The 24,108-nt window shown below is 47.5% G+C and overlaps 3 protein-coding genes across 3 annotated transcripts; 2 read left to right on the top strand and 1 right to left on the bottom strand.

Moving 5' to 3' along the window:
* The first annotated feature begins 2,018 nt into the window (after nt 1–2,018).
* On the top strand, nt 2,019–5,451 carry S100P (S100 calcium binding protein P). The gene is made up of 2 exons (XM_063108806.1): nt 2,019–2,622; nt 5,196–5,451. The coding sequence occupies exons 1-2, from the start codon at nt 2,485–2,487 to the stop codon at nt 5,343–5,345; spliced, it is 288 nt and encodes a 95-aa protein (XP_062964876.1). The 5' UTR covers nt 2,019–2,484; the 3' UTR covers nt 5,346–5,451.
* Nucleotides 5,452–9,121: 3,670 nt separating this feature from the next.
* On the bottom strand, nt 9,122–11,365 carry MRFAP1L1 (Morf4 family associated protein 1 like 1). The gene is made up of 2 exons (XM_063108218.1): nt 10,775–11,365; nt 9,122–10,001 (listed from the first exon to the last, which is right to left on the bottom strand). The coding sequence occupies exon 1, from the start codon at nt 11,169–11,171 to the stop codon at nt 10,788–10,790; it is 384 nt and encodes a 127-aa protein (XP_062964288.1). The 5' UTR covers nt 11,172–11,365; the 3' UTR covers nt 9,122–10,001; nt 10,775–10,787.
* A 3,633-nt stretch (nt 11,366–14,998) lies between these two features.
* BLOC1S4 (biogenesis of lysosomal organelles complex 1 subunit 4) lies at nt 14,999–16,270 on the top strand. Its single transcript, XM_063108444.1, has one exon. It carries the CDS (start codon nt 15,032–15,034, stop codon nt 15,683–15,685), a length of 654 nt encoding a protein of 217 aa, XP_062964514.1. The 5' UTR covers nt 14,999–15,031; the 3' UTR covers nt 15,686–16,270.
* Nucleotides 16,271–24,108: the final 7,838 nt, after the last annotated feature.

The raw sequence follows: 24,108 nt of genomic DNA, 5'->3' as shown, positions 1-24,108 counted from the left end.
CCATGGGGGGACCCCAGCGCCCAGTTGTCTGGGTCAGCCAGACTGGCAGTACCAGTGGGCAGTGGGTGACCAGGAGCTCACAGACATGCGCTGGAGGCCTTGGCACTGCTTTTTCCATTCTGACCACGGTCCCTCTACCCTGTGTGGTGATACCAGTTAGATGGTTACGGGGGAACCTAAACTGGGGGCGTTTTTGCTGAGGGCAGAAGAGCTTTTCTTTCCCCAATCAGCCTTGTTCTGAACATCCATCCTGAAGCCAGCAGGAGCCATCATTTCCCAGCTCCCTCGTGCTGCGGGTTCTGGGAAAATGACAGAATCTGCCCCGATTCCGTAGCTTCCTGCTCTGCTGCTTTGCTGATGCCTCGTGTCACCCAGGACCCCACGTGTCTCACTACTGTAAAGGAGACCCTGGCACCAGGAACCTCGCAGTGCCCAAGCCTGGAGGGTGGGAAGAAAAATGACCCCAACCTGGTCAGGGACAAAAAGAAGGTTATTTGCATGATGCAATTCACGATGTCCTTTTGGGAAGAAACTAGCTTTCTGGATAAATGCAATTGTTGTTAAATTAAATTTTGAAGAGTGAAGATCTGGACTGGGACATAAGTTACCTTCCCATGTGGAACGGTCAGCTAACGAAAGTCACGTGTTTGGTGATCTTTGACCTCGCATTCTTTTCTTTCGTATTCACTCTAACAATGAAAATCTAACTACATTTTTTTTTAGATTCCTACAAAGATCTCTATCAAGAGGGAAGCTTTTGAAATAGGACCACTTTGACTTTTGCAACATGTTTGAGATCAAAACTTTGAAAAAAACATTCATAATGAAATTTTCTGAAAAGCATGTTTTTTTAGCAAAGGGGTGGGAAATGTAGGTTTGAGAGCACCTGCCGTGCACGGGTCAACCCCGTGCAGGCACTGCCTGGTCCCTGCCCTCCCCGGGCCCCGCGATGCCCTCCCAGCAGCCCCTCCTGGCGCCAGCCAGGCCCACGGAAGGCAGGTGCCTCTGTGGAGGCGGCTCTCCCTGTTGCATAGTCATGACCCCTACTGCAAACTTCCCGGATAACGTCTTCCTTACGGTTTTAAAAAGTGTCAGAATAACTTTTTCTTTTGTAGGTCCTCTGAGTGTGACCCTTTTTTGGAAAATGCAGCCCCCATCCTGAGGAGAGGTTTGAGGGGCCAGCACCCATTCTTGAGGAGGCTTGTCCTCAGGGCCAACCAGGTGAGATTCTCCAGCAGGGCCAGCTCTGGTGGTCTTGTGACACTCCAGGGGCCAGAGCAGGTGGTGGTCGTGGAGCAGCTCCCACCTGACATCCCGGTCCTTCCTCTCACAGTTGTGAAAGCTCAGAGTTGAACCGGAATGACTTGCCTAAGGCACTGTCTCCTCCTTCTCATGTGATAAGGTCCTGGTTGGGAGGTGGCAGGAATGGTGCCCTGTACTTTGGAATCTTATCTGGAGAGGAAACTGTTCAGCTCAGGAAGAGTGGAGTGGACCTTTCCCTGCTCCCCGAATGGTCACCAGTGGGCCAAGCTGAGCCCCCATTGCAGGAAACCTGGACAAGACATGTCCAAAGACAGCCACTGTTGTAAGCCCAGCTGCTCCTACTATGTGCCGAGCCTTCTATGTACTGTAGCCTTCCCTGTGGGGGAGAGTCATGCCCTGTGTACAGTGTGGAGACTGTGCTGAGACAGAATAAGGAAGTTGTTGGAGGCCTGCACTCCGGAAGAGGCTGGAGCAAGATTTGAACCCAGGACCCTGCCCTCTAACCTCCCCGGCTGCTCCCTCAGCTTTCCCGTCAGTAAACACCTCCATGTGCCCACTGTGGACTGGGGGGTGGGCGGCGCAGGGGAGGGGTGAGAACTTGGAGGACGCCGAGGTCCTGACCCCAGAGTCCTCGAGGAGCCTTTGCCTTGTCTAAACTCTGTGGCTGCTGTGGGTTTGGGAGTGAGTGCGACTGAGGTGTAAGCTGCTCCTCTAAATGACTCACAAGGTGTTCCGAAAAGTGGGCGACAGGGGTATAAGTGTGTTCACTTGTACATCCAACATGCATTCACTCCACAAACATTTTCTCACATCCACCCACCAAGTGCCAGCACATTCTGACAACTGCATGGACAGGGCCAGAGACTGCAGAGGACCGGTCCGCTCATTCACCACTCCCTCCACAAACAGCCGGCACCTGCTGACCACAGGGCAGGGGACAGAGATGAGGACACTGCCATGACTCAGTAAGGCGAGGGCCTGTGAGCTGGGCCTGGGCTGGGGGAAAGGCTCCAGAAAGAATGTCGCGGCCGTGCATTTCACCGGGCCTGAGCCACAGCACAGAGGACGGGGAGGGGCAGGGTTTGTTGAGTGTTCCAACCCTGTTTGTCCCGCCCCCTGTGTCAATACGAGGCTGGCCTTATAAAGCACCAAGAGGCCCCCGGTGGGACATTTCCTCAGCCACGCCAGCAGCAGGAAGAAGGTGGGTCCAAATCCAGCACCATGACGGAACTGGAGATAGCCATAGGCATGATCATCGACATCTTTGCCCGGTACTCAGGCGAGGATGGCAGCACACAGAGCCTGACCAAGGCAGAGCTGAAGGTGCTACTGGAGAAGGAGCTCCCGGGCTTCCTGCAGGTGAGTGCCCTCGCGGCAGTGGCCTTGGCCAAGGAGCGTGTGGGGAGTGGGCAGAAGGGACAGGAGTCAAACCCGGTGGCTGGAATGCAACAGCAACAGCTCCGGAGTGGACAGCAGCGGTGAAGAGGCTTGGAGGCAAGTGGGGTGGACCCTGGAAGGCCATAGATGCCTGGCCAAGGAATGGATCCTCCGCTCAAAGGCGGGACACTGGAGCATCTGAGTGGGGAGGGGGAGCAGTCAGGTTGATTCCTGGAACACGGAGTTGAGCCCAAAGTGTTTGCGACCAGTATTCTTTCCCCGCAGGGGCCTCGTGGGATGGGATTCAATCCTGAGCAGTGGAGGTAGGGGGCGGAATGGAATCCAGAGCCATCCCTGAGGCCATTGCTGGTCCCTTGGAGCTGTCCCTCTCCAAGGCTGCTGGCCACAAATGCCCCCGCTCACTGTCTACTTCCCACCTTCCTCCCATTCCCAGGTCCCTTGCTGCCTGGTATTAGTGGAACGGGCAGGAATAAGGACAGGAGGAGGTCCTATTCTGGCACCTGTCCCCCAGAGCCATCAGCCTCCTTAGACTCTTTGTGTCAGGCAGGAGCCATTGGGCCTGGAGCCTCACAGGAAGGCCCCTCGGGGCCTGGCCGGGACCAGCTATGTTCTGTCCTGGGCAGCCTCCGACAGGCCTAAACAGAGGCCCTCTCCTCTGCCCCCCTTCCTCTTTTACTTCTGTCCCCTCTTGTCCCTTTCTCTCTTCTCACTCCCCCTCTTTCTCCTTTGCCTCCCCCCTCCCTCCAGCCCACCAGACTCTGCCCACCTGCCCTCCAAGGGGTCTACGCTGATGGTGATCATTGAAAATGAAAGCCTGGAATTTTCAACCCAAGGCACTAAGCACTTCGGAACGTTAGGTTTCTATTTTCTAAATGTGAATGCAGTGAAGATATATCTTAAAAAATAAAATTCATCTGTTTTTCTCTATTATAAATATGTTTGTGGTAGAAAAAATATAGAAATGTAAATATAGGTATGTAAAAATATAGAAATGTGGAAGAAAGAAATGCACCCTGGAATACAGACTGTCCCTTCCAGCTTTTTCCCCATGTGGACGAACATTAATATGTGTGAAATCCCAATTTATATGCAGTTTCTTTCTGAACTTAACACCACAGCATAAATTCTCAAACTCTGATGCTCACTGAACATCTACCCCATGCTAGGAACTTGTGCACAGGCACAGGGTGTTCTGATAATCATCAAAGCTTGAGAATTTAATCTGTTCTGATCCAAATCATTGGGGTGGCAGGAAGGGCAGATGCAAGTGTCTGGAGAACACACTTTGAGAATCAGTGGCTGCGCCAAAGCTTCTCAAACTTGGGTTACATCAGAATCACCTGGGGAAATTTAGTAAGAACAGAAGGCCCGGGCCCTTCAACAAGCCCAGCCTCTGTACAGTTTCTCAGCCCTCCCTCAGGGTGGTTCTGAAGCAGGCAGAGTTGGAGAAGGCTGGAGAACAGTGTCCACCTGAGGGCAGGGACCAGGCTGGCCTTGTGGCCCTGTTTCCTCAATGCCCAGCCCAATGTCTGACACAGTTGGGAGTGTCATAAACACTAGGTGACTGGCTACCAACTTCATAAACTTCACTTTAATGGCTGCAAGGTATTCTGATGTATGGGCGTACCACTATTTGTTTACTATTGACTTGTAGATTCCGCGTACTTCTGCTATTCCAGACTATGCTGTAAATAACATCATCATGCATACAGCTGTGTCTCGGTCAGATCTGTTTCTCCTGATTTTAATTGCAGTGTTTCCTGGCAGCAGCAGCTCTTGGGTCCTGGGTTGGGTCGTTAGTGCCCCCTGCTGCTATGTTCAGATCTGTACTCTGGTTCTGCATGGTCCCTTGGTGAGGACAGTACATTTGCCGTCACAGGAGTAGGCTCTTGCTGGCCTGGTCCTCTCAAAGATGACTTGGGGCCCTGGGGCCCCAAGCTGGGGTGCCTGAGCATAGAGGAAGAGTAGGGCCTCTATACTCCCTCTACACCTGGTCCTCAACGCAGTTTTCCCCTTCTCCTCATGAGACCTAGGGCAGGTCCCTTGGGCCCTCTGGGCCTTATCGTCTTCATCTGTAACATAGGTGATGCACCTTCCTTGTCTGGTGGTTGTGAGGATTACAGGTTTCTGTAAAGCAGCTAGCTCAGGGTTAGCATGAGATGGGACACCCACAAAGTTAGCAGTGCACAAAGAATAGAGCATAGAATAGATGCATTTCCTAGGAATAATCATCATTTTAAAGCACATTATCCCCTTCAAAAAATAAAATAAAACTCCCTTTTTCATAGCATAACACAATTCAAATTTGGCCTAAAAAGATTACAGGTTAGTTCATGTCATGTCCTATAGCTTAGGGCAGCTCACTTCTTAAAGCCATGTGTCTGGTACACACAGCTAGATCTGGAGCTGAGCCTGCATCACAGCAAATGCTGCACAAATGCAGGGCCTTCCTCTTCCCAGCAGCAGTGCTTGGCTGAGGTTGAGGCCCTGCATGGACACCCTCAATGCTGACCCTGAGCTTCTCTTTCCTCTAGAGTGGAAAGGACAAAGATGCCGTGGACAAACTGCTCAAGGACCTGGATGCCAATGGAGATGCAGAGGTGGACTTCAGCGAGTTTGTCATGTTTGTAGCTGCCCTCACGTCTGCCTGTCACAAGTACTTTGAGCAGGCAAGACCCAAATGACGCCCTGGAGATGCAGAGTCCTAGCAGGCAGGCCTGGGAGTGGGTCCCTGGCCTCCACAAAGCCCTTGTTTGTGATCACGTCCCTGGGCTGAGCCTGCTGCTGTACCTTTCATTAGTAAATGCTCGTGAAATGATCCTGGTCTCAGGAAAATTGATTATTTACTTAAAACCTCACGTTTCCTTGCCCCAACAAAAAATAATTCACTAATTAAATTTGTCATTTAATTACTTATTACCTGACTGGTGGAGAGATGGAGATGAAAAAGACACAGGTCAGTTGGTGAGAATCCATTTATTGGTTACTTCCTGAGTGCTGGCCCCATGACGGAGGCACTGTCCTTGCACTCTCGTGTATTCCCCAGCACAAAGTGAGTGCCACCCTATAGTGAATCCAAGGGAGTCTTGGGGGCAGGGGGAAGGGCACACATCCATTCATTCATTCAGTCACACATTCAGTCAGTCAGTCGTGTAGCTACTCATTGGCCCTTCCATCTCTCCAAACATCATGTTTTTTCAGGTAACATTTTTAATGATACAGTACTATTATTGCCAAAAAGACCATAAAATACAGCAATAGACTCAGAGAAGAAATGAATTGCAAGTTAGGATTAGAATCACCAGTGATGTGACAACTTCCCATGTCACCGATGCTTACAGTTTTATGACACTATCTTCAAGGAAGCAACCAAAGTGACTCAGATGAGATCTTAGATATTAGGTTGGTAATTGGATCTGGTTTTAGGACCCCTATCATTTTCTGAATAACCAGCATTCAAAGCCTCTTCTTATACTTGAAGACATTTTTACCAGAGAAGAAATGGGCATCACCAAAAGACCCTAAACTTGGGGGTGGACACAATGAGGCTTTGGCACATCCTTCTTTGGGGAAGGGTCCACAGACTGCAAGTGTTTTTGTAAGAGGGAAGGGCATGTTAGATTAGATGGGAGCCGGGCCGGCCCGTGGCTCACTCGGGAGAGTGTGGTGCTGACAACACAAAGTCAAGGGTTAAGATCCCCTTACCGGTCATCTTTAAAAAAAATTTTTTTTATTTAGGGCTGGTTGGTTAGCTCACTCGGGAGACCTAGAATTACTAGATCTAAGATTTTTTTATTGTGACAAAAATTCAAAATATTTACCATCTTAACCATTTCCATGTGTACAGTTCAGTAGTGTTAAGTATATTCACATTGTTGTGCAACCAATCTCCAGAACGCTTTCCATCTTGTAAAAAGGACACTCTGTACCTATTAAACACTAATTCCCGGTCCTCTGTCCCTAGCTGCTGGCAACCACCATTCTACTATCTCTATGAATTTGACTCTCTAGGTACCTCATATGGGTGGAACTGTACACTATTTATCCATTTGTGACTTGCTAACTTCATTTAGCACATCCTCAAAGTTTCATCCATAATGCAGCCTGTGTAAGAATTTCCTTCCTTTTTCAGGCTGCATAATATTTCCTTACATGCATATACCACATTTGTGTACCCATTAATCTATTGACAAACACTTGGGTTGCTGCCAGAATTTTTTAAAAATGCAATATTTAACCCAAGTCAAGTGTTTCCACTGTCATGCTTGGTAAAAAGTTGCAGCCCTTTCCCAGTTAATTATTGATGCAAGAGCAGCAGCCACCTGGGTTGGAGGCACCCCTGGCTCCTGGGCTTTCAGTGGCACAGCTTGCTGCACTTTGCAGAATTGTTCCTTGGGCTATGCTCCATCCCTGGGGGGAGGCCAGCGCTTTTTTACCTTCTCCAGAATGTCAAATGTCTTGGGTGCTGGGACTGCCATGGCCTACCTAACGGCTGAGTGCAGCAATTCTCAATTAAATGTTAAAACTTACAGAAATCACAAACTTACAGAAAAGTTAGAAGTACATTATACCCCACCCCCACTTCTATCTCCTTCCCCCGTCCCCTGCCCCTCCCACTGCTCTAAATTTTAAAAAGATGTACAGTATAAAGAACTTTATTTTTCTGAATTATTTAAGAATAAGCTGATTCACCACCCTTGAATATGTTAGTGTGAATGTTCTACAAATCAGAACATCATCCTACATAACCACAATGTAATCACTGTTCAGAAAATTAACACCCATACATTACTATCATCCAATCTTAAAGCACCTATTCTAGTTAGCCAATGAATTGTTCTAATAATGTCTTTTATAAAGCAAAAGGATCCCTTTCATAGCAATAAAGCATCACTGTTGCATTTAGTTGGCATATTTCCTTGGTCATCTTCAATCAGGGACAGTTCCTCCATCTTTCCCAGACTTCCATGACCTTGACACCTTTGAAGATTACAGGCCATTCTTTTGTAGAATTTCCTTCGGCTTGAATCTGATATTTCCTCATGATTAGGTCCAGGTTATGTATCTTTGGCAAGAATACCATGCAAGTGATGCAATATTCTTACTGCATCCTATCAAATGCCACATGATGTCAATTTCTCCCATTACTGATCACATTTACTTTCATCAGTAGATTAAGATGGTGTTTGAAGAAATACACAATACCAGAATTGGGGCAAGGAAAGTACAAGATGTATCTAGAACATCTTGCTGTGACACAGAGCAAAGATGTGTTCAGTGAATGACTGGGATAAAGTCAAAAGGACACAGTGGCCAGCTTGAATGGGCTTCCACTGGTCAAATCAAAGTCTTTGCCACTACAGTTATTATTTTCACGTTTGTAATTAATTAGAGAGGAACTCTGAAACCATGTAAATATTCTGCTCCTCATCAAGCATTTAATTTATTCATGTACTTTTTTTTTTTTTTAAAGATGACCAGTAAGAGGATCTTAACCCTTGACTTGGTGTTATCAGCACCACACTCTCCCAAGTGAGCCACAGGCCGGCCCCACAGCCACTGTTATGATTTTTCTCTGTGCTCAAGTACTTGATTTTTAAAATCCCTATTTTACACATTAATCCAAAACATTCATCTACACTTATTATGATCACATATTTGTTCATGTAAAATTACATTTAGCAATTATGGAAACTGCCCTATGCCTGTTCTACAGCTCTGAGCATACATTAGCACTCTGTGAGGTCACACTGCAGGGTGAAGAAACCTCAAAGTACAGGTTTATGGAGAAAAATTAACTCCTTGGCAAAGACCTCTTAGCCCTGCCTTTCACCCCATCTCTCACAACCCCCTCCATACTCCTTAAGTTCCAGCTCACTGGCCACCTCGTCAGTGCAAGAGTTCAAAAAGCTTTTGTTCCTGCTGTTTCCTTTGCCTCAGATACCTACACGTGTTTCTACTTTCAGAAGTTACACTCAGCATTCAAGTTCAGTTTAGTCACTTACTCTGAAAAGCTTTCCCGGACTCCCCCCTCCTCAGGGGAGCACGGTTGTCTCCCTCCTCAGGGCCCCCCCAAGACATCAAGCACACTATATTGTAATTCCTTCTTTCCATTGCTGTCCCACACCTTTGCCCAATCTATGTCTTACCTTTATATTCCTAGTGCCTTGGACAGGCTATGAAGCCCATTACATTCCCACTGATATGTAAACACACATCAGCTGCTGAAAAGCAGGGACTTGGACCAGAGGATGGCCTACAGTTCATTTTTCTTAAGAACTCGGTGTTCTGTCATCTCACCCCCATAGCACCTTCCAGAAATAATTCTCCCTCAAGTTAAAGGCCTATTGAGAGCCTCATAAACTACAAGCAGTTTATCCACATTTGATGTTGATGACATTCAAGGAAGAATAACCATTTCAGAAAAAAATTATTTATGATTATTTTATTAACACACACAGGGACTTTGCTGGTTTGCACAAAAAATTTATTTTGCAAAAAAAAGGCTTTTTAGGTCTTTGTTTTTTGAGGAAAATGAACAATTATTAAGTGTTTGATTTTGATCTCAAATCCCTGTCAGGTCTATTGCCCCGAGGAACTAGAAGAAACTTTACAAGCCTTGAGAATGCCTTTTCCTTTCTCCAGCTATACTCTGAAGCCCCTGTAATGTGTGATGCTTCATAACAGTAAAGCTTCATTCCCCATTCAAACTTCTTTGTCATGTAACACCAGCTAGGCTGTCTAAATAAACTCACCTGACAGGTTACACAATTTACATCAGACAATGTGCTACAGAACACAGCTCACCTTCTTCGTCTCACAGACGAGCTAAAGTTCTAAAATATATACAAAACCATCTTCCATCTCCAACTGTCTCCCAGCTTTCTGCAGAGCAGTATCATTCATACATTTTCACCAGCTACAAACATGTGGTGTAGTGCCTCCACTGCACCTCTAAAGTTGGAAGGTTCTGACCCCAAGTCTTCACGTGTCCCAAAGTTCCAGAAAACAATCAGGTCACATAGGTAATATAGTAAAATACAAGGACATGCCCAACAGTTCAAAAACACAGCAAAGTAACAAGAATAAATGTGACCAGTAAAACAACTTTTGAATAAGCTTAATTTCTCTTATGAGAGTATCTCTCCAACAAGTTATCTTTCCAGAACGAAATACATTTAATGAGTTAAACCCATATGAAAGTCACAACCACTGACCCTAAGGCAGACTGTAAGACAAGGGTAAAAACACACACAAAAAAGAAACAGAACAAGAAGGTTCAGTTTCCTCAAGGTGCCAGTCCATCCTTACCAGTTGACCAGAGTCCATTGACTGTGAACCTAAAGCACAATTGGGAGAAATTTACCATCAAGACATTGAGTCTCAGATTTCCATTTCCTGACGTTAAAAAAAGAAATGTTAACCACCCACGAGAATGCCATTTGTTTTAGACAAGGTACTCTGACATACCTCCGGTTTTAGAAAAGCTGGAAACTTCTAGTAATGACCTCTGGCTTTACACTTTTCTACTTCTCTTTCCCTGCGTTCTCTCTCTCCCCTATTTTGCTCTATGGCCTAAGTTTTCTTTCGTTTTCCTCCAACTCCTTTAGGGCCGAGGCAAGTCTACCTCTGGAGACTGTCCTATTAGAACTGACTTTTACGTTTCAGAAACACACACCCGAAGTTACTTTTATTTTCCTCCAACTACCAGGGAGCGGGGACGGCATCGCAAAAAGCAGTTATGTACTAACACCGAACAAAATAGCACGCACGTATTTCCTCTTGACCCCAACTTCGTTCCCAAGGCCCAATTTTTGATGCAATAAAAAGGAAGTTTGCTCCTAGAATATCACTCTTTTTCCAGGAGGCTGCTTAACCAGGCCGTGGCAGCTATGAAGACTCCCATCCGGGGCCGGCCCGTGGCTCACTCGGGAGAGTGTGGTGCTGATAACACCAAGGCCGCGGGTTCGGATCCCTATATAGGGATGGCCGGTTAGCTCACTTGGGAGAGCGTGGTGCTGACAACACCAAGTCAAGGGTTAAGATCCCCTTACCGGTCATCTTTAAAAAAAAAAAAGACTCCCATCCAGCTCCCGCCGGTTCCCGCCCTTACCGCCCAGCCTCCTTCAAGACGACTCGCTTCTCTCTATTCGGCAGACGAGCTCGACCAGCATCTCTGCCATCTTCGCGACCTCCTTGGCCTTCTCCTCGGCCCTGTCGCACAACTCCGACACCCTCTCGTCAGCCTGGCCCCGTGGATACTGAACGTGGTTCAGGGCGCTCTCCTCCGACGCCTCCACCTGGGTCTTGATCTGGATGAGCATATTGTCCATCTCCCACAACTTGCTCCTGGTCCTCAAATACGCCCTCCCGTGCTCGCGGGTGAGGGACGCGATGTCCTCCCGCATCTCGCTGATGACGGGAAGCAGAAACTGCTCGAAGTCCTCCTCGGGCTCCAGCACCTCCACCTCCTCCGGCGCTTCCACCTCGTCCACGTCCAGGGGCCGCATCCTGTCCTGCCGCTTCTTCAGAGCCGCGGGATCTCCTTACCCGCACCCCTCGTCAACACTAGTCCCGAGTTAACGCTAAGCTCTCTTTTCCTTCCAATTTTAAGCCTTTCTCTTCAGAACTGTTGAGGGACGAACTACCTCCTTCTCACACAGCCGGACAGCGAACAAAACGGATCCACAGCCGTCAACCAGCCCTCCGCGTCTTTGCGGCCCTTTCACGACATGGCCGGGCCCCTTTACGGTCACGCCTTTGGCAAGACCAAGGAGCGGGCGCGCGCACGTAGAGGGATCTCAGCCGCGCGCGCGCCCACACCGGGCTTCCCAGCGCCCTGCCCCGCCCTCTTCTCTGATCTGCCTGCAGGCGCACAGGTGGTTTCCTGGCGGCAGGGTGCCCGCCTCCTCCTTAGCTTCCTTCCTAGAGGGCTTGGGCTTTTACTTTTTTTTTTTTTTTTTTTTTTAAAGTAAAAGCAATCTTCCCTCCCCCAGATTTGAATAAGACCGGCAGGCGTTCACAGCGCTTATTATCCAAGCAAACACAAGCTTAGGTTAACTTGTATTAATTCTTTTAATTCTCACAACAAACCTATGAGATAGGTGGAAACTGGCTAAGAGTCATGTTTATGGATTTGAATTTGAACTCAGAGCAATTTGAGTCCACAGTCCCTACTCTTGACTGGCACACATGCTCCCTCTTCTGGGACAGAGCCCTTAGAGTCAAAAACTGCGGACGCCAATAGCTCTTTCCTCTGTACTCCCACCGCTCACTCTCGTACTTTTCTTACAAGGGGATTTCTTTCTCATTGCCTTAATCAGTTAGTTTTTGGTCTCTCTTAACCACATTGTTAGTACCTCAAGGTAAAGGGCCACTTCTGATTCTCCTGTCCTCAGCCCTTCATGGCAGCCTGGCACCAAGTCAGGCCCTAGGGGGCACTTTATAGAGAAGGAATTCTTCCCTAATGTGCTTACCTCCACCAGACTGGAGGCTCCTTGAGGACAGGTTCTGGATTTGGTCGCCTCTATGACCCCATCACCCATAGGGCCTGAAAAGCATCAGGGGCCCAGTTAGTGTTGCATTAATAATTACTTAAGAAATACATTTTGATCACTGACATTATGCCATTGTGGAATGCATGAAGTCTATTTCTAGGCTTGTTGAGATGGTGCCGCACTAGTAATTTGGTGAGAATCTTGTGTGCATAAGTGCCACAGACCATAGCTTCAGTTTTCCAGTCTGATAAAGACCAGTGGTCCCAACATGAATATCTGTCAGTGGGAGGAGGCATTCATGAGATGATGTGTATGAAAGTGTTTTGCAATCACCAAAGCACTAGCAGATGTTTGTCAAAAGACACCATTAAGAGAGTGAAAAGGCAAGCCACAGAATGGGAAAAGATATTTTCAATAGGTATATCTGACAAAGGACTCATATTCAGAATATATTGAGAACTCCTACAGATCGTTAAGAAAAAGACAAACAACCAAATTTTAAAATAGGCAAAAGACTTCCTTCAGCTGACACTTCACAAAAGAGACATTTCGCAAATGGCAAATAAGTATATAAAAAGGAGCTCAACTTTATGATTCAACAGGGAAATGCAAATTAAAACCACGATGAGATAGCACCATACATTCACTAGAATGGCTAAAATTCAGAATATGAACAATACCAAGTGTTGGGGAGGACGTGGAACAAGTGGAACTCTCATACATTCTTGATTGGTATCTTAGTCTGCTTGGTCTTCCATAACAAAATACCATAGACTGGTTGGCTTAAACACAGACATTTATTTTCTCACAGTTCTGGAGGCTAGAAGTCCATAATCAAGGTGCCCACAAATTTGGTTTCTGGTAAGGCGAGGGCTCTCTTCCTTGTTTGCAGGCCACCTTCTTGCTGCAGTCCTCACGTGACATGAATTTTGAGGGAACACAAACACTCAGACCATAGCATTATCTCATATAGTTTTAGCTCAGGATCTTCTCATGAAGTTGCAGTCAAAATATCAGCTGGGCTGCAGTTTTCCTTAGGCATGAATAGGACTGGAAGATCTACTTCCATGATGGCTTACTCATGTGATTATTGGAATGAGGCTATTTTTCTTCAGCTGTTGGCAAAAAGCCTCAGTTTTTTGCTATATGAGCTTTTCCATAGGGCTACTCACAACAAGGAGCTGGTTTTCCCCAGAGCAAATTATTGGAGAGAATGAGATGTCATGCTACCTTTTATGAACCAATCTCCAAGTCACTCAATATCACTTCTGCCTTTTTCTACTTATTATGAGCAAGTCACTAAGTCCAGTACACACTTAACAGGAGGGAATACATAAGAGTGTGAATAACAGGAGGTGGAGATCATTTGGGATCATCTTGAAGGCTGGCTACCAATCACAGTTCTCCCTCTGACTACCAACGATTCGTGTCCTTCCAACATGCAAACCACACTCATCCCCACCCAAGGCCCCCAAAAGTTACTTAAAAACAAACAAACAAACAGAACTTATGTATTTTTATGTATTACTATCCTATTGCAGCATCAGCTTCTAAATTAGATCAGTTGCAAGTGAGGCTCCCTGAGTGTGGTTTCTGAAATCCAGCACCTGGAGTACAGTTCTCTTCATCATCTCTAGACCTTTGAATCTAAAGAGACAAGTTATCTGCCCCCACACATCCAGTATACAATTGTGCAGCAGGCATGGGATCACCATTATAGACATTCTTGTTCAAAAAAATTGGGGAAATGTGGGTACAAGTAAGTCACTGATTCATAGGAACTCTTCAGCCCAGTCTCAAGGTACAGGAACAATTCCCCATGACTCTCATCTCTACCACCTGGGCTCTTGGTTCCACATTCTGAGTCATACTTCCTTTTTCATGAAAGGTAGCATGTCAGTGTTTGCTGATGGGTCACTTTCTCGGTCTGCTTTTGTAGAAGTTTGGGCAGCGTTCAAAGTCCTTTCATTTTGTGCCGTCTCAGTCCCTTTCAGTTCAAGCTGCAGGGTTTGTGCTGATATAATTAGCTTAAATACTTTGTAGGTTTTCTGTGAATCTCATTGGGGTTCATTCCATTAGACAAAAGCCCTACATACATGTCCCTTTAAGATAAGTTCATCTCTCCCTTGGGCTTCCACCAATAATGCTGAAGATTAAGCCCTTAAGCTTCCTGGAGACTCTCTTTGCGAGATAGTGAGGCATATCCTGACCTCTTTAAGCAACTGTTGGGTGACTGCATGGTACTCAGAAGCACCACTTTTGCTTTTTCTGAGATTTTTGAGAAGGATTTTACAGTCATACCTCAACTTTATCTTTCTTTCTGGGGTTTTTTTTCCCCTCCTGCAGTACCCTGGGATATGATCTTCGCTTAGAAGCTATTTCTTAACTTTTACATTATTTGCAGTCTGAAGAGACTGGGAACCTTCAAAGTCATTTGAAGTCACCAAGGTCCATCTCCTTAGTGTTTAACAGACCTTCCTTTTGCTTATCTCTCTTTTATTCTACTACAAACAGCAAGAAGGAACAAAGGACAGGTGGGAGAACTTCATGAGTGCTGGACATCTGTATGTTGGTCTGGATAGAGGTCACCTAGTTGTATGGATATGTAAAAAGCCATCAGTGTCCACACTTAAGATACATGCACTTTACTATATTCCTGTCACACCGTCGTACTTTTTTTAACGGGTTCTGAGTGTGAGGGCGGGCACGGGGACACCAGACCGCGCGTGCCCAAGCGTGTGCGCGCCTGGAGGCCGGAAACAATGTGCGTGTGCGCGCACGTACGCGAGCGCACGGCTGCCAGACGCGGGGGGCGCGCACGTGCGCGTGCGTGACGTGAGCGCGCGGAGGCTGCGCAGGCGGCCATCGCGGGCATGGAGGGTCGCCCCGGGGGCCGCGGGCTGCCCCGTGAGGAGCAGGCCGAGGAGGCCGAGCCGCCGGACCTCGCCTGGAGCGGAGACAGTGGCAACGTGTCGCAGAGTCAGAGCAGCGCCTCGGGCCCGTGGGAGGAGCCGGGCGCAGAGGACGGCGCGCCGGGCCGCGACCTGCCCCTGCTGCGCCGCGTCGCCGCGGGCTACACCGCCGGCCTCCTGCCCGGGCCCGGAGCGCGGCCCGAGGTCGAGGCCCTGGACGCCAGCCTCGAGGACCTGCTGGCCAGGGTGGACGAGTTCGTGGGCATGCTGGACATGATCCGCGGCGACTCGTCGCACGTGGTCAGCGAGGGGGTGCCGCGCATCCACGCCCAGGCCGCCGAGATGCGGCACGTGTACGGCAGGATCGACAAGCTCGAGGCCTTCGTGAGGGGCGTGGGCAGCAGCGTGGCCAGGATGGAGGAGCAGGTCACCAGGGCCGAGGCCCAGCTGGGCGCTCTGCCCCGCGCCTTCCAGAAACTCCTGCACGCCGTGAGCGTGCCCTCCTTCTTCCACAGGGCGCCCCCCGCGAGGCCTCCGCCTGCCGGCTACGAGCCCCCCGTCCTGTTCCGGACCGAAGACCACTTCCCAGGCTGCAGCGAGAGACCGCAGCTCTGAGCCCGCCGACCACCACCGCGGCACGACCCCATCGAGATCTCATCTCGAGCGCCCACTGAGCTCAGGAAACATCGTTTTCGTGCACCCAGCTGATGTCCGAGTATGGGATGTTAAGGCTGACTTTCTGCACACACTCCTTCTCAGTGAATTCCTTATTCCACGTAGACCGTGTAGAGCTTCCATGTCTTCCAGTTCTAATCCGAAAGCTGCTTGGTGTGGGGATGGGGAAGCAAAAGGAATGACTTTATCAGGGCACTGTAGCAAAGCTGTAATTTTTGTGGATTTTACAATTCAACTAACAGTATTGCCTTTTCAAGATTTACATATTTATATAATGGTAAGAAAAATGGCTGAGATATTAAAGCCTTGTTATTATTCAGTCCTAATAGCGATTCAGTTTCCTGTAAACTACTTTTAGGGTAGATGGTACATTATTTAGCATTGTATTAAACATTCCATAGCATGGATTGTAAACCGAAATGATCCAGTTTCTGGGAAAATATATTGATTTTTTTTTTCCCACTGGTTCTGAAGTTGTATGTGAAAGTATGACCTTAGTTTGTCCATAACAAATATATATGGTTGCCAATGTTTGTTTTATGATTTAAATAGTAATAAAATTTAAGAACTTTATTGGAAAAGCTTTCCTTTTGAAAAGGACTTTACGTATTTCCTTTTTGTTTGTCTGAAAGTAGACATGTTGCGCCGTATGATTTTTTTGTTGTTTTTGTGGCTGGTATGGGGATCTCAACTGTGACTTTATAAGGCTGCACTCTAACCAACTGAGCTAACCAGGTAGTCCCTCATTATTTTAGTGGTGGGATAAAGAAAAGTGTCTTGAGAGTTCTTTAGAAAGGTAATGTGAAAAATCAGGTACTATTTCACAACGTTGTATACTTCTCTCCCCCTCGAAATGGATAGTTAAATCATTTCTGTGAAAGAGTGGAATTAGGACATCATTCTTTCATCCTGACAACATGGAAGGCTTTTCTTTTCTTTTTTTTTTTTTTTCTTTTACAGATGACCGGTAAGGGGATCTCAACCCCTGACGGTGTTGTCAGCACCACGCTCTCCCAAGTGAGCCACAGCCGGCCCTAAAATGGAAGGCTTAAAGATCGTTTGCGGATACAACAGGCTTTTAATCTAGATTTTTAATCTATTTTATAAGGTGGCCCTCCTAGATAGTAGACCCCAAATAAGCATACAGCCTAGATTGCTTCTGTGTCATTACAGATCTTTGATGTTGATAAAGTAGGTATATTTCTCATTTAGCTGTGTGTTATGAAAAATATGATAATGAAATCTCAAATTTAGCTTTCATGGACCCTCTATGTTACACATTTACATTTTTTATTCAGGTGGTTCGTTGATTACAAATTAAGGAACTCTTGAATTTATTTTTTGTGGTTTTTTTTGTTTTTTGGCAGCTGGACGGTATGGAGATCCAAATCCTTGATCTTGGTGTTATAACACCACACTTTAACCAAAGGAACTCTTGAATTTAGAAGCTGAAAGAACAAGTAACCTTCAAGTAACAAGTAATGCTCAATATTTAGCAATTACTGGGTATTGCTATAAATAATTAGTATATTCCTGTGATATATTCACTGAATATGAAAATAGATTCTGGGCTCGCTGGTCGGCTCAATTGGTTAGAGCATGGTGCTGATAACACCAAAGTCAGCGTTTCAGATCCCGTACTGGCCAGCCACCAGAAAAAAAAAAATAGCTTCTTCACACAATATCTGTAGTGCTAAACTGGTTTTTTAATTTAAGGTTAATATTGAAAAGTAGGTAGTAACTGGGACAAATTATGAAAAATTACAACAGTTTTAAATCTGAGACTAAGAAACCTTAAATTCCAGAAAGTGTAAGTTAACAAATGTGTAATTAGGAATGTAGAATGCTTAGATGTTTACCTACAAAAAAGTAAATTGGGCTGATAAGATTTAAAGTATAGTAACCAGTAAGAGAATGATGTTTGGCTCAACTGTTTTTAAAGCTAATCATACAAAATTTTCTGGCAATACATCTAAAAGTAAAAAGTCCAGATGCAGATGATAACGTATATGATTATAAATGCAGCTTATCTCTGAGTGACCTTGGGTTCTGAAATTTTAGTCAATGGGTGTTGTTTCTGAGATTTCTAAATAAAGATTTGTGCAGGGCCTTCTTGTTTGGGATGCAGAATTGAAGCTGATTTGCATAGTACAGTACAGATATTAGATGAAGTTCATTTGTCTGTCTCAAGCATGGAGGTTGTGGAAGCCAGGCACACCCCTACTCTCCCTGACACTGCTGCCTTCATACCTACTGGCTCTCCTACCTCTTCCTCCCAGTTCTGACCAGCTGGAGAATCGAGAGGGCCCTCTGAATCTTGGGAAGCTGGTCCTTCTGTACCTCTTCCTAAGTCAATGAGTTGGAAGAGGGACTCTGCCAGTTGTCATCTTGGGTGATCCCTTGCAGACCATCTGTGCTGCTGATGTCTAAATCCCCCCCACTTACTTGAGGTATAAACAGGGATAAGGGTAGGGTGTAAATAAAGCTTGTGGAAGGTGCCCCAACAGTCACGCTGGAGTCAATTTGTTCTTTGCTCCCACACACAACAACTGAGAGTTTCAGGATCCACAGGACATTACCTCAGTCAAAGGGCAGCCTCTGATGTCTAGGAGTCAGTTTATACACACACGTAAAATTGGGTACTAATGAGCTAGTAAGCACCTTGTGGCTTTTCCCAAAGCCAGAACTTACAGGAATAAGGGTCTTGTATGATGTTGAGTGCAGATACTCAGACAGCCTGGTGTGAACCTGCTAACTGATCTAGGGCAGGGGTCAGCAAAGTTTCTAAAGGACCAGATGACAAATATTGCAGGCCATATGGTCTTAGAAGTACTCACTCCACCCTTGTAGTGCAAAAGCAGCCACAGACAATATGTAAACAATGGGTGTGGCTGTGTGCTAATAAAACCATTTATAACAGGTACTTTTTGAATCATAAGAGGAAAAAACTAATGGTGTGGAATCTAAAGTTTTAAACTAGCTTGGCTCAACAGACGACGGAAGAGTCAGCATAGGAATGTGAAAAGTGTTAGCTCCTAAGGAATTTTTCTTGCTGCTGACAGTGAATAAGGAGAAAGACTCAGGATGCCGGACAGGGAGTGCAGGTCCCCAGCCCTCCTTGAAGGTGAGACCAACAAGTCACAAGCAAGTGGAGCCCAGCTTGGATCATATCTGCCTTGGCCGCTCACCTTCTGTCCCAGAAACTTCTCATGGACTCTCAGCAGTATCTTCTAAGGACTTCGGCTGAGGACGATCTGCTGTTAATAGGAGGAGCTAACATCCAACTCATCACCCCCAGAATATATCCCCAGTAGAACCCCTCTGGCCATCCCCACTGCTCCTGCACACATCCAAGCCTCTGGCATCTCACCAGGCCCACTCAGCAGCCTCTAGTGGTCTGCTTCCCCTTCCCTGCTCCATGCTCCTCTCCATATAGTACACAGCAGCCCAGGAGGTCTTTAAAAACCATAAATCAGATATCTTGGGCTTTGCCTGAAGCTCTCGTTAGCTTCTCCTTATATTAGACTAAAACCTGAGTGCTTGCACGTAGGACCTGCCTCCTGCCCCCTTGCTAATCTCTTCTTGGGCCTTGCTCCGCCCGCCCATCCCCCTCCCCACTCCCCTCGACTCTGGGTGATGCCATGTGTCCCTTCAGAGCGCTTACTACAATTTGTCATCTGTGTCTGTGTCGTTACCAGGTGTGGCCTGCCTCACCCACCTCCAGGTGGGCCTGGGCTCTGTCGGTTCTGCTGGACATGGCTGTATTCTCAGCAGGTAGCGCCATGCCTGGCACACTTAGGTGCCTGTTGAGTAGTCGACTTGCCAGACTGGCTGAGTGAATGAATGACTAGACAAAAACTCGTCACCCCATAAGGAATTTGAGACAGGTAGAAAGAAAGGCAAATACAGGAATTCAGTCAGACAAACATTTGCCAGGAAACCAAGCACTATGGGAGGGCTGGAGACACAGAAAAATAGGATGTGGTTCTCCCAAGAGCTTGACAGGCCGGTGGGTGAGAAGGTTGGATGCCAACCAAGTCCTAACCAGAGTTCCGGGACTGAACTTGTTAAATACCATACAAGTATTCCTTCTGCGGTTTTTTGTTTGTTTGTTTGTTTGTTTTGATGGCTGGCAGGAACCCTGGACCTTAGTGTTATCAGCTCCAACCAATTGAGCTAGCCATGCAGCCCAAGGGCTGCTTCTTGATCGTGACCCTGGGATGTTGATACAGAACTTGTAGAACTACCTTTCTGAAAGACTCCTTTCACACACCAAGAGGTTCAAAGACATTCTCCGAAGTGATCTACATCGTTAATCCCAGCCATGGAGACTGACAGCTTCTCCTTTATGATCTTCATCATCCGAGGGGAGAGAGGGATCCGTGTGTGGCCTGTGAAGCCGTGGGCCTGCAGCAGGAGGGCGGATGACAGAAGGAGGTACCTGAGGACCCTCTGGTGTGGGAGTGTCCTGTCCACGGTGGCTGCAGGGACAGCTCCCGCTCCACCAGGGGGTGCTGCAGGAGCAGGAAAGGCCTGAAAACAGCCGGTCCAGCCCCTGCCTTCCGGAAACTCATTAACACCACGGTCCAACAGTCACTGGGCACTGCAGATTCAGAGCCCAAGACCCTGCCCATCCTTGAGGGGCTCACAATGTGCAGACAGGGTGCGGCCCGCAGCTGCAGCCCCGGCACAGTGGCTGTTCTTGCATGGGAGGGGCAGGAAGTCAGGACAGGGAGGGGAGAGCACCACTCCGGGGGAGGCGGCACACGCTTCCATGCCCCTCACCCCGTTTACCATCCTCATCGCTCTTATCCCTACTCGAAAGGAGCACGCTCATTTATTGATTTACTTATGTCTCTGTCTCCCCCACAAGGACAAGGATTGTGGCCTTGGTCTGTTTTGTCCACCCCGAATCTGTGATACCTCACACCATGCCTGGCACAGAGCAGGCACCAAAAAGTTACCTGTTGACTGAATGAAATAGGACAATGAGATGAACAGGTGGCCGACGAGGACAGGGAGGGTGTTGTGGTGTCCGGAGGCTGCTTCCACGTGGACCAGCTCCCAGGCCTCCCCTGGGACAGTGACGCCAGGTGCGTCTTCTCCCACCCTCCTCCTTTCCTGCTTTCCGTACCCTTAGCTTCTAGATGTGTCTCTTGAACAAGATATCGTTGCCCTTGATTCTCCTTCTTGTCTAGCCTGACAGTGTTTGTCTCCTACTAGGAGCACAGACGCCCCATTGAACTGTGCATTATCGGATGTATCCAAGTGCTGTCTCCACGTCCCACCTGCTCCCTGCTCCTTCTCTCCTTTCTTTCCGCTTCAGCCTGACGGCTGGGATGAAAGCCTTTGGGGTCCCGAGCAAAGGCAGCAGTCCACCAGCACGTGCATGCACACACACACGCACACGCACACGCACACGCACGCGCACACACTGGTGGTCTCTCAGGACTCCCATCTCTGTCCCTGTGACTCAGCTAAGCCCTCAAAAACACTGCTCAGACACATGTCTCCCTCCCCGGAGCCCAGCAGCTCTTCCGTATCTGTAGCTTTCCAACGCCTTCAGGCAGACATGTCTTCTTTTCTTTATTGTGTGTGTGTTTTGGTTTTTGGGTTTTGCACCTAAAGAAGACAACCTCTTTATTGTGCAGAATAGTTTTGTTCTCTTTTTCTCTTTTTTGTCTCAATCTCTCAGACTTGTACTGGCAAAACCAGAAAACCCATTTCAGTGTTTTCTCAGAAAAAACAAAAACAAAATCTCCTTCCCTCCTCTCCCCCCCCAAAAAAAAATCTGTCACAATTTCTAGATTTGGAAATGCTTTCTGGTAGGCTTTCTTAACAGCATATCGTTTCCTCTTACAGCATTAGTTACGATAAGAACCGGCAAGACCGGAGGGTTTTGGTGGGGGGTGTTTTCCAGTGATGTGAGAGTTAGGGACAGTTTGGAACATGCTGAATTTCGACTGCTAGCACTACTGCTTTATAAAATTTCACAGAAAGCCATTTAAGTTGGAAACGTGATTGATCTTATTTCTTTTACTGATTAATGTTTTGGTTCAATCATTGGGTTTTGGGTTTTTTTTTCTAGATTGTGGTAAAATACGCATAATATAAAATTTACCATTTTAACCATTTTTAAGTGTGCGATTTACTGGCATTAAGTACATTCATGTTATTGCACAGCCATCATCGCCATCTACGTCCAGAACTCTTCCTGTCTTGCAAAACCGAAACTCTGTCCCCGTTAAACGTGAACTCCCCTATTTCTCCCTCGCTCGTCCCTGGCAACCACCGTTCTACTTTCTGTCTCTACGAATTTCACTACTCCAGGGATCTCGAATAAGTAAAACATACAGGATCTATCCTCTTGTGGCTGGCTTATTCTGCTTAGCATAATGTCCTCACGGTTCATCCCTGTTACAGCGTGTGTCAGAATTTCCTTCCTAAGACTGAATAATATTCCTTTGTATATACAGACCACATTTTGTTTACCCGTTTGTTGGAGAGAGCAGGACTGAAGCCATGCTGGGACCTTAAACTTCACGGGCTATAAAAGATTTTAAAAGGACCCAGTTGTTTTCTCGGCATGCATTTCTCTAAGTTCCCTCTCTTCCCATGGTTATTTGATATTTTTTGGAATCTTGGTTGTGGTGCAAGACAACATTATTTACATAAATATAAACTTGTTTTCCAGCCAGCCTGAAGCTGCAAACTTGCAGGCTTGCATGTACTATTCAGATCCTCAGAAACCAAGGAGGACATCAGTAAAACTGTGCTGACTCCACCCTCCAACAGGACCCTGAGATAACAGCGGGGACGGAGCAGAAACCAGACAGAGCCTTGGCAAGACCTTGACCCGGCTCCTTGCATGAGCCCCTGAAGGTCACGTCCCCCTCCCTCCTGCTTTTCATCCCCACGGTCCATTCCCTCAGCTCCCTCTTCAAAACCCCTCAGTGAACGTGAGTCTTTGAGATCCTTTAGTCTGGCCATTGTCCTTCAGGTTTACTGGAGAAATGGGTCAGCCCAGCATCTCTCCTCAGGTCACCGGTGTTCCTCAATAAAAGCTGGCTTCCATTTTCACCAACATTTGACTTTTGAGTGGTTTGCTTTTGAAAGAGGCAGGAAGCCAGACCTGAGCCCAGTAACAAGTTTTGTTGAGCTGAGCCAGGAGCTGAGAGGCTCCAGTAACACACTCATCCGTCAATGACTGAAGTGTCCACCTTTAGGCTACTGTGAATGTGCTGATGAACATTCACTTTCCAGTGCAGAGCTCTGATGGGAGCCCGAGGTGGAAGAGTCCGGGCCTGAGCCGGGTCACCCGGGTGGCTGGTGCCGAGCTCGCCCTGGTCTCCCTTCCCCTCGGCTCCACTTGCTGACCTTTGACCAAACTTGACCTCCTTGACTTTCTCTTCCCTTAGGATGAGTTACTTCCCAGGGGGCTCCTTGGCCACATGCAGGTAGACCCTGGTGGGCCGCCCTGCAGGCCCTCCAGACGTGCCATGCTTGTCCAAGTCCCAAGTCAAGCTTCCTTCCTGAAGGGTCTCCCCACCTCCTGCTTCATCCAGTCCATGAGGAAGGACCAATTTATGGAGACTAAAGAGTTTAGACTTCACCCCAAGAGCACTGGAAGGTGCCTGGAGCCCAAGACAAGCTGCTTCTGAGTTTTTCCACAGCCTGGCGACATTGAGGTGTAAGTCTGTCCTCCCTCCCACTCTCCTGCTGTGCCAGTTCCTTCACACCCAGGGCCTCAGTCTCCTCATCCATGAAATGAGCACAGCCAAAGGAACGCGGTGAAGCCACACAGAAAGGGGCCAGCCCGGTGCCTGGCATAGAGTAGGGCTCAGCCAGCATCGGCTCTTATTAGTAGAAACATGAACAATCACAAGCTGACGTTTACCGACCATTTTCTAGATGGCCAGGCACGGTCATAAACTCTTCAATCTCACGACTGCCTCACGAGGTGGGTACTACGACTATCTCTATTTCACAGATGAAGACACTCAGGCACAGAGAGGTTGATAACTTGCTCAAGGTCACACAGCTTTTCCAGCAGATCTGAGATTTGAATCCAGGCCATCTGGCTCCAAGCCCACGTGCATCGCCACCCTCCCCGGGCTCTGGGTGAGGCACGGGTGAACACAGCAACGTGCATAGCGGGAGGAGAGGAGGGGCAGGGGGACCCTGACAGCCTCGGCACTTAAAAGTTTAGCGGGAAGGGGAGCCCCAACATGGTGTGCAGCATCTGTCTGAGCCCCTGATTCCAATTCTTTTGGGTATTTACTCAGAAGTGGGCTTGCTGGATCAATTTTTTATTTTTTGAGGACCACCACACTGGTTTCCAGAGCAGCTGCACCATTTTACAC

The sequence above is a fragment of the Cynocephalus volans genome, chromosome 9, assembly GCF_027409185.1.
Source record: "Cynocephalus volans isolate mCynVol1 chromosome 9, mCynVol1.pri, whole genome shotgun sequence".
NCBI classification, from domain to species: Eukaryota; Metazoa; Chordata; class Mammalia; order Dermoptera; family Cynocephalidae; genus Cynocephalus; species Cynocephalus volans.
Note: the sequence above shows the minus strand (reverse complement) of the source record. Positions and strands in the feature narration are given on the sequence as shown.